The following is an 11,336-nucleotide window of genomic DNA, read 5'->3' as shown; positions in this document are numbered from 1 at the left end:
TTGACCTGCTGGTTGTAGTATCTGAGAAACAGATCTGATATGTAACTTTGGTCCATGAATTGAGGTCGAGGTCAGGTCAACTCTGACAGACATGTAGACATTTCAAGACCCATATACATTTGTCCTATTACTCTTCTTCTTCTATCCTGTCAGTTAGACATGTACACCTTGCAATCATTCCAAATCCAATAATATGCCTTTTGTGTATTAAGGAAAACTTACAAGTTCGTGGATATTTATTTTCGTGGTTTTGCCAAAGTCTGCATACAAGCCTATATATAATTTGCTATTCGTTGAACATTTAATTTCATGGTTCACCTGTACTTATGAAATCCAAGAAAATTGGTATTCAATGAATAATAATGAATCCACAGTAGTAAAATTTACATTGTACCTATGTCTGGCATACTGGTACTTTTGTTGCAGGCTAGACAAAAAATAAAGAATCATAATCAGCTTAAGCACCCTCACTCCTGTTGCCCTCCATACAACCTAATTCAATAAAAAATAGAGAATGGAAACAGGGAATGTGTCAGAGACAAAAATCTGACCATAGAGCAAAAAACTTGTCATCAATGGGTCTTCAATCCTGCAAGAAAATTCTGCATCCAGAGGCAGGGATCAGCTGGCCCATAAACAATAGTATATACTGGTTCAGCAATGGAACACTACACAAATATCTGGTATCACCTTAATGGTATTTCCGTCAGAAAATCTGGTTTAAAATATAGTACACATGTACCTGCAAGAACATAATGGAAATGGCAAATCAGGTTTGCCAAATTGCCAACTCATTCACTAGGTTCCATTATCAACATAAAAGTTCTGTCAAAACTTTTTAAAAGAATGCTATAACTGTAATTGTTGGGATCAATATTCTAAAACATTGATTCTATTAGGAACAAATACTCAAGGAGATATTTAACATTGCTGCAATCTTTATGTGCCTTTCCCAAGCCAGGAATTTCGCAGCTGTCATTGGTTCATGTCTGTTAAGTTTGTTTTTTTGTAAACTGTATTGTTATAAATAAGGCATTTGTTTTACTGTTTGAACTATACAATATAGAATTTGCTCATTTTTGAAGGCTGTTCAGTGACTTATTATTGCCAACATCCACATCATTTTAAATCGAATTGAATATTTAGTTGTCTCACTGGTAGCATTAATCATACCACTTCTTTTTTTTGTTTGGTAGTATTTTTTTTCTTTTAGTCAACATAGTATTCCAGAGACAGAGTGTACCTTGCATTTGGAACTAATATTATGAAGTGATCATCATTCCAAGAACCATCCAACAACATTATTTGGTTTCAGATAGCCATGTGGTCCAAAACAGTAAGGATATATTATAAAGATATATATACAAATGTATAAGGAATTCTACTTGGGTCAGCAGTTCTTGAAGCTTTCCATTAACTTAATTTTTTTCATGGCAGCTAGATTAGAGATTTCCTATAAATATAACTATCAAGGCTAATAAACACTTGTTTTATTTGTTATAACTTTATTATCATTCATGAAAGTTGTTCCAGATAAATACATTGTAAATAAAGAAGAATTAACAATTGTTCCTTGCAAAAAAATAATAAATGCAAAATCAAAATGAATTTTAGTACTCAGATAGTATAAATTATCTACTTTTCTATGAGTCAGGTCATATTTTACATCAATAATAATTACATTCACCTTATCTCTGGTCTATCACTGTATCATATCTACTAAGGGAATATACAAGTATTGTGTCTTCCTTAGCAATGAAGGAATATTGATATCGAAAATAAAGAAAAACACAAGTTTAACTAGAGTAGTCAACAATACATATAAATTCCATGGCAATGAAAATGAAACTGTAAAAATAATGACAATAAACAGATTTGGAATTAAACCTTTCCCCAAACCACAAATAAAAACACCTCTAACTATGAAGATAAATAAACTTAAAACTACAGGACTGATAAAAACTGAATGAACTTTTGTGAAACTATGATTGACTCATATTAAAGGGAAGGTGAAATGGAATTGGTTAGTGCTTATCTTTATTGTACAATATATTTAAACAGAACAACCATGAGACAAATACAGGTAAAACATAACGATATGATCCCTGGAGAACAAAAATATTGCATAACAAACAAAACTGAACAGAATATAACAACTAAGTATAGTCAGTCCTTATATCAGAAATTGAAGTTCACTATTGCAAACTTTTGAGTAAAAATGTATAAATTAATATCGATTACATATAGTACAGTAGTGAAAATGTCACTTGCTTGACATCCCAGAACTACTACTCATTAACCTGCCCTGATTACACATTAAATCTATATTACAATGCATTGCTATTATACTAATGATATTTAGAACCTATCTGAGATGTAACTATAGTATGGACAAATTGCTAAAATATTCCCCCAATTTTAAAAATCTGTGAATTTATTCAAATTTTGAAAAAAAACAATATCAATTTTTGCAGGTATTATATTTTACACCTTCTGGCTAAAGCTATTTTTGCAGCTTTTTTTCTTATCACCATGTCTACAAAATTACTTCCATTTCAAAAAATTTAAAAGTACTAATGATAACTTCAATGAAAGTTACTATTCTTATTTCTATTTAATAACATACGTACCGAGACATAAAACACATGGGGAGGAAAACATCATAAATGTCATGGAATATTTATGTGACTTGAAGAAGAAACAATCACCATTACTTTGTGGATGTACAAATTTATTAATAAACTCTAAATATAGGGTCCAAAATTTGTCATATGAAAAATATTGATCATTGCTGAACTAGATATGCAACCTATAGTCAACTTCTTATACTTTTTATCAGTAGAAAAAAAATGTGATATTAATGTTAGCTTATACATTGTAATTGTAATGTTCATTAATTAGCTTTATGAACTCAATGTTTTAAAATTTCAATTCTCTCTTTTTTCATTGTCGTTATCTTATAAAAATGTTACCTTAAGCAAAAAGCAATAAAAAATTCAAAGGAGAAATTCAAAATTCTGTTTAATACTCTAAAAATATTTCTGTTTAATTGAAACATCTTTTTTAAACTATTGAAACTGAAAGATGCCTACTTTAACCAGCAATATACCGGTATATGAAAAATATGGATTGACAACAAATACATAAAAATAAATGTATGAGCATCACCAGATTGTCAAAAAGAGCAAATGAAGTTCAAATGAATTAATGCAATGTTTAAATATATATATTTAGCAAAAACAAGGATATGTATCGGAGAAACTACCAATTATATAAAATTAAAGCAAAATTGTGCTGACTTGTAAAAATGATTTTATCATTCAATTGATAATAATGATTATATGTAATATATATATAACAATATAAGCACTTGATAGATTACCAGTTATTAGAAATTTTATAAAACCATACAAATTAAATAGATTTTCCTTAATTATTTGTTCCTAGTAATACCAGTACTTTTATTTATTTCATTTTAACTTTCAGTCATTTCTTGTTACAGGTCATGAAGTAACACTTATATCCCCGCCCCTCATTAATTTTCAAATCTCTATAAAGGGTTAATTGAAAAAAAAAATGGGGGAGTTGGAAGGCACTTAATTTTTTATTGAATGAGTTCAGGCAGGTCACTTAGTTCAAATTGTGAGGTCATTCAGTTCAAATTGTGAGTGTATGTATGCAAAGTAAAATGCAATTGTATGGGTGAAACAAAGAGTGCCTTCCAATTCCATGCCCAAACGTTAATGTTCTTGTATTAGAACTCTCAACAACACCCTTTCTTTCAATACATTATAATTTAAGTAATGACCTCTTAAAATAACCAAATTTCTATTGTCAAATCACAGAAACCTAAAATAATAAAAGTCTTAAGACTTAAAAAAATCAATCTGCATAAAAAATAAATGCTTTGAGCATAATAAAGACAGAGATCACAGTAATCAATGCATTCCATAACATATATACAAATTAACTTTCCATTTGAAAAAATGTATATGCTTAAATATTCTGCAAAAACTCTTACTTTAGTCATACAAGTAAATGATACTGAAGAAGATTTAAAGAAAACCTCTATGAACTATCTAACCTTTTTACATTATGATATTTGAACATGCTAATAATTTCTTTAAAAAAAAAATCTTAAGAATATAAACTTCTAAATATGCAATTGCTGTGTGGCAGTGGATACTCATGGATGGTGATATAATCAGATAATCTAAAATAAAATGCTTGAAAAAATATTTAAATAAGAAGAACTAGAATGAATTTGATCTTGTGAATTGAATTTGTATATTAATGAGATCTTTTTTTTCACTTTCCCTCTCTTTCATCAGAAAACTTAAAACTACAACTCTACCCCATCTATAGTATAAGTGTAGTTATTTTATAACTCATCACTATTCACTGAATATTCATCAGGTAAATTGTTTTTTTAAAGACTTCAGTTCCATCCAAACTAACTTCATTGAAATGTTACTCTGAATTAACAACCATTAAGTTAGATACTGTTGAATTAAACAATCACAGGTCTATTAAGATGACCAAGATGAAGGTAGTTTAATGTTCAACAAATCAGGCAATTTATTATATTTCTTGGCTAAGAATAAACTACCAGCTATTACAACCACAGAAACACCTAGAGCTGTCCATATACGAGATGAACGACTGTTTTCAGCTGCTTCCTTTGCTTTTAGGTTTAGTTCTTTGTCTAGAAGTTCGAATTCCTTTAATTTTTTCTGAAATACAAGAAAATTTATCATTAAAGTTTTTAACCCTGAAAAAAAATTTAATCAAGATAAAGGAGTAAGGGCAATTAGGCCCTTAATTGCCCCAAAAATTACTGCAAATTTAATAGTTATAATACATATTCTAAAATTACTGATAACTTGACTAAGGTACAATGTATTCAGAAAAACAAAACAAATTTGTCATTGAACAAGTTACCATGGCAACAAATCACGACTTAATTTGCATATTTCCCAAAATTTTGTGATTTTTCTGGTTTTTCATCAAATTTGAAGTATATTTTAGATTGAAAAAGTATGTGCGCACCAAAGAAACAATTTTATATTTGGTGAGGTTATGTCACTTGTTATAATAAAGCTTCTGTTAAATTATTTCTTTGTTTCTTGGCTGCTTAGGTTGTATCCACAATGGAAATAAAGATAGAAAACTGCATAAATTCTGTATTTTTCATCGTTTTTGTGAAAACAGTACATATTATGACGTAATTGTGACATCATCAGATAAAAATCTTTATCTTTTTTCATTTATATTTCTTGACCCTATGCATTTCTTAACATTATGAGTCAATTTGAAATAGTTAACAAACACATTTTATTTTCTTGGGCCAAAACCAGGCTTTAATGCTCCTACTCCTTTCATTTCTATTTTAGAGAGTTAAAAATAATCTTATAGGAAAACCTTCAATCTCATAAACAGGACAGGGATGACATCTTGCACATGAGCAAAAAGCGGGGTGTTTAATTGAAAATTATCAAAAACTTTAACAAATAAATAAAAGAAGCATATGTACAAAATAAGGAGATGTGGTAGGAAAACACTATCCAACAGTGTACAAAAGAAGGAGATTTACACAACAGATTACACAGTATGTCATTCAACAAATGGCCTAATTTATGACATAACATCAGATATGACTGACAGAAACCAACCACAACCACTGAATCAATGATAAATGAAAACAAAATCAGTCAGATGAACCATGCCAAACAGACATGTATATATATATATACCTTACAATCATTCTATACCCCAAATATAAAGGTCACTTTAAGTACCTGAGAAACAAATCAAACCATAAAATCTTTACATTGACCAATGTACCATAAAAATGAGGTCAAGGTCATATGTAACCTGCCAGACACCAAATATACCTAACCCTTTGCTTATCCTGCTTATAGTATGAGAAATAGATCAAAACAAAAATATAAAACATTGTTCCGAACCATGAAAATGAGGTCAAGGTCAGATCAAACCAGCCTGTCAGACATGCACACCTTACAATCATATCATATATTAAATGTTGTGGCATTATTGCTTATATAAAATGTAGTACCTGAGCAATAGACCAAACCAAAAAAAATCAACATTGTTCAGTGAAAAAGGACATTCAGTTTAATGTCAGATTAAACTTGCAAGTTTGACATGTACACCTCACAATCAGTCCATACACCAATTATGTTCTTAGAGAATTTAAATCTCTATACAAATAGATTATCACCATCATCATCACCAGATTGTTATACCTACATGTATGTCTTGCATTCATTGAGATTTTTTTTTTTAAATTCATCAACTTGAATTCCTCAATGTTTATTAAAAACATCAACAGAAACACTTGTTCTCATCCTAAGGTATTTTAATTTAATTGAAATTTGATTTGCAATACAAAAAAATATGAAACATACAGTAGGCAATATCATGTTTCACATGTGCTTTACATTTTCAAAATGGGACCAAAACAAATCATATCTACCTTGTAAAAGGCCTCTGCATTGTGTTGCACCAGCATATTGACATTCCCCCCTGCCTTCAGGAATACCTGCACAGCTTCATTATGACTAACATTTCTTAAATCCTCACCATTTACCTGCAAATTTAAACACAACAAATTTACAACAGATCTAATTTTATTTTACTACAATGTATTTGAAACATACATTCTGAAATGCATTACACTAGCATGACTAGAGGCTAACCTGAGTCTGTATTAATTATAAGAATTTTGACAGATGAAAAATACCACTGGCTTTACATTTTGTGAGGTAATGCATTAGTTGCATTATCACAGTTCAATAAAAGGGAATTTACTAAAATATCAATTAAATCAGTACAAGGCTTTTTTTAAAAACATTTCTAGGTTTCCGGAATTATGTTTACCCTGGCTTGTGAACATAAATATTTCTTCAAAAAACATTTTTTTGTGCCTTTTTTTTCAATCTGTAATGCTTTGCTTTTGAAGATATTAGAAGATACTTGCATTATACTTTTTCTTATTTAGCCCTGATGTAGCTGATTTGTAGAGCAAACAATTAAGTGTATACATAATAGTCTTACTAGAATAAGATGCTCCAAGAACATGCAGCTCAAATATAAAGTTGTAATTGTTCCAGTGGTTTCAGAGGAGAAAATCTTTTAAAAAGTTTATGACAATGACACATTCTAAGTGATTACTATGGCTAACATGGCCAATAGGGCCAGGTGAACTAGTAGCTATACTTGTTAAACAACTGAGTATTTTTGAGATATGTATAGTATTAAGGTCAATGCAAAACTTTATTCTTTATGTAATTTGCCGACTCACAAATTAGTTCCTTTAATAATACAATGTATGTGTAACCTTCATCCATATATATCATAGAGTACCACTTGTCCACCCATGGAACTATCTTATTAGGTGTGACCATTTTCAGTTTATTGTAAAGACCTATCAGTTACTGTCCAGATGAAGAACATCAATAAAACACTTTTGAACAGGGATCCATTGAAAAATTGAATTATCTTCTAAAATATTTTGAGATCTTGTATCATGTGCATCCAAATCCTTTGCTTTCCTCTTAACATTATTATCTAAAACATGTAACAATGTTCACATTTGTCAACTTTATAAATACAACATGTCTCATCCATTTTTTTCCAAAATTAAACTTATTCAATTAGAAGGAGAAAATTTATACCCAGAGATTGCAGTGTATTAGACCATGGAAGTAATATTTAGAAGGAATAACAACGACTTCACTTCAAAGGTTTCATCTGCGTTACCGCCCATCTTTCAATAACTTGTTAATTGGTTCAATATCTAGCATGGAAGTTTAGTCTCCGCATGTGATCGATCAAATCACTGACACTTATCGGTCATTTTCGTGTTCACGGAGAACTACGAACAGACAAGTTTTTGTCGAATATACTTGCGAAGTAACCCGAATAGTCAATCGTTACATTCCGTTGATGTACGCTGCCGAAAAAAGTCATTCGTTCAATTTTTATTTTAGTCCAATTTTTCCATATTTTTTGTTAGTTTGATCCTAATAGTTAAAACCGACAGCTTTCACATACGAAATTGGAGAACAAAGTTGTGTCATTTCAATTTTAATATTAACAGACCATTTCCGTATAAAGTTAAGAAGATGATTGTACAAAAATACGTTTGGATCCCCTTTATTATCAATTAAAATATTCACAATTCTTAACGGTTCTATCCTTCAATTTAAGTTCTTGATACATAAACTAATTTGTGTAAAAATTAATTTACCGTAAGACAGATAGATTCAAGCCCATTTCGTCGGCTTGTTATATGTTTTGCTGTATAGCTTATTATATTAATACAAGCATTCCACAATAAACACTTTTTAAATATATATTTACGAAAATATTATCCCCGTTTTAGTTGTCCAGTCTCAATAATGCAATCAATGACATTTATGACATATACATAAATTTAGAATACTTGAAAGTAAATATTATTTTATTCAATCTCGATAAACTTTGCACATTTCAACAGTAAAAAAATATATGCCTACATTTGCCTACATTATTTTGTTAAACATCATGTGAAACCTGATCGATTCATCGGTATTTACCTGTTTAACTCGGGATCCGCTTTTAACCGGAAAATACTTTTAGAACAGTTTAAAACAAACGGTAAAAAGCAAAAATAAGCTAAATTAAATACAATTTTCCATGTTAAACTGCTGTAGTTTGAACAATTTTCATCCGTTTTTCAAGTTTTTTACGTCATACGACTTCTTTTGGAAGGTAGATGTTTTATATCATACAGCGCCACCTTCTTATTAATTAACCGCGGATGTCACACAGGTACTTTATAATTAACGGACTCGATAAAACCACGTGACTGATAAGAAATTCAAGATGCCAGTTTACAACCGCGGTAACGCAGATAGTAACCAAAGGGGTCTTACCGCTGAGACTATAATTGGATAAAATTGTATGACTTTAGTACAGAGCTCAGCATGCTATAAATACATGCTAATTAGTCGTTGTTATTCCTTCTAAATATTACTTCCATGATTAGACTAACAACTCTATATGTCATCATTTGTATACAGTAGCTAAATTACAGAAAACAAAATCATTTTTAATTAGCTTAGTTCAATTCCACTGGAAAATTCTATACCGCTAACCTCTAATATTTTATCTCCTTCTTTTAATCTTCCATCTTCATATGCTGTACCAATATCCCTGATCTTTGTCACAAAGATTCCATGGTCATTCTTCAAATGCGGTACATCAATTCCTCCTCTAATATTAAACCCCAGTCCTAAAATAGAGAAAAACTAATATTAATAATTGTTCAGTGTATGCCTTATATAATTACCTGAAGATGATTTTAACACAAACTAGAACACACAAGTGAAATCGCGGGTCTGTGACTGAGTTAAAGTATATAACTATGCGTAAGACTTATTTCAGTGTTGGTTTTGTCATCTTATAAAGTAATGCCAATTATAAGATATACAGTGTTCTCTGCTTTCAAACTCTTTCTGTGTGAACCCGTCGACCTGGAACTTGTCAATTATTGGTAATATACATTATTAGGAAAACAAAAGTTCCTGGAATGAAGTATTTTTAATTAACAGCATTGTCCTATATTAGTTATAAATAAAGTTGAATTCTTTGATTCGCTGTTTTACGTCATGCCCACTAACAGATTGAAAACTGTTCCTTAAGTCCAGATTGTTAGTATTCGTATTGTTATCTTAGAAAGTCTCACTGATTAAAATACTACAATACGAACAATTTGACAATGATTGAATTAATTTAGTAGTGCCCTGTGCTTATGACCCGTGTATATAGCAAAATCCTAAATACACCATTTAGTGGTGCACCTGTAAGATGAGGAACGTACAGATAAGATTATAGGTAACAGGTTAATATACTATTGGTATCGATATCGGAATCGACACAGAACTTGTTAATTATTGGCAATATTAATTATGTTGAAAACAAAAAAGGGCTGGAGTGGTGTAGTTTTTAATATACACCAGTGTCCTTTACTAGCTATATATAAAGTTGAATTCTTTGATTTGTTGTTTTTTCCCGATGACGGCTGACAAATTGGACCTCGTAATTTTAGTATTATAGATATGTCTGGCAACCTCTTAGCACTCAGATTAAAACCAGATTTACAATAGTAAAGGTGTAATACCACCAAATCATGGTACCTCACATCCGGTTGTATACGAAAGTGGGTCTAAAAAAATATTCCCTTGAATTTGACAGTTGTAGGTAATTAATCCTACATTTTATTGCAGTAAAAACATTTCTGTGTCATAAACATATGTCTTGGGTATTTCAAAACACCATTATTTTTTATTTGGGATTTCTATAGAAAATTTTGTAATCTTGAGGTTACATGGTGACTAAACCTTGTACACAGATGAAATAAGGGGAGAAATTTGATTGGTTAACTTCCAATGATGGTTATTTTCTTATATGCAATGAAATGTGAATTTTTTTCTATAGTACTGGACAGGATAAAACTTTACTCATGCCAAGTATTTCTTTATTTATAAAAATATTTATGATCTCCATAACTGTTTACATGTGTACCTTACAACAAATTTATTTTCATTTAACTGTGTACATTATTTTATTTTACGGCATTGTGTCCAAAGTAATGGTTGAATTTCTGAAATTGTTTAACATTTCACCCCTTATTTTACTTATTTTGTATTTACACTGTTTCACAATAGATCAAATTTATTTGTGCAGTGTATATTCAATTGTTTGTGTTAATATGTCTTTTGATTGAGTTAAGCCATTTTAACTGATATTTCATAGTGTGTCTTTCTATGTTGTGATGTTATACTTAATGTTTCAGGTAAATGCTATTTGTGTAGTTTTGTGGTATATATTGTGTGTTCTGTGGTGTTCTGTGGTATTCTGTTTTGTTCTGCGGTGTTCTGTGGTAAAAAGACGCTCCGAGGTAAGGTTGAAGGTTGGTACCTATTAATAATTCAAACCTGCTGCATTTGTTTGCAGCTGTTCCCAGTCAAGACCCTGATATCAGGTTGTTGTTTGTTGGTGTGGTTCATATATAAGTGTTTCTTGTTTTTAATAAAGATTATACTGTTGTTTTCCTGTTTGAATGGTTTTACACTAGTAATTTTGGAGACCCTATAATTTTATACCTTGCTGTTTGATGTGAGCCAAGGCTATGTGTTGAAAACCATACTTTGACCTATAATGGTTTACTTTTACAAATTGTGACTTGGATGGAGAGTTGTCTCATTTGCACTCATACCACATCTTCTTATATAGATCTATACACCAATAGACGTATTTACACTTGTATG

The 11,336-nt window shown here is 30.4% G+C and overlaps 1 protein-coding gene across 1 annotated transcript in view; it reads right to left on the bottom strand.

The window, feature by feature from the left end:
• Nucleotides 1-1,488: 1,488 nt before the first annotated feature.
• Nucleotides 1,489-11,336, bottom strand: part of LOC139516969 (synaptojanin-2-binding protein-like) — an 11,194-nt gene continuing 1,346 nt past the window's right edge. The window contains exons 2-4 of the mRNA XM_071307454.1: nt 9,162-9,298; nt 6,497-6,610; nt 1,489-4,733 (exon numbers count right to left, since the gene is read on the bottom strand). Coding sequence (XP_071163555.1) covers nt 4,530-4,733; nt 6,497-6,610; nt 9,162-9,298 — 455 coding nt within the window. The 3' untranslated portion in view covers nt 1,489-4,529. The remainder of the gene's footprint in view (nt 4,734-6,496; nt 6,611-9,161; nt 9,299-11,336) is intronic.

The sequence above is a fragment of the Mytilus edulis genome, chromosome 3, assembly GCF_963676685.1.
Source record: "Mytilus edulis chromosome 3, xbMytEdul2.2, whole genome shotgun sequence".
In the NCBI taxonomy this organism is placed as follows: domain Eukaryota; kingdom Metazoa; phylum Mollusca; class Bivalvia; order Mytilida; family Mytilidae; genus Mytilus; species Mytilus edulis.
The sequence above is the reverse complement of the archived record's forward strand: the minus strand, read 5'-3'. Positions and strand labels throughout refer to the sequence as shown.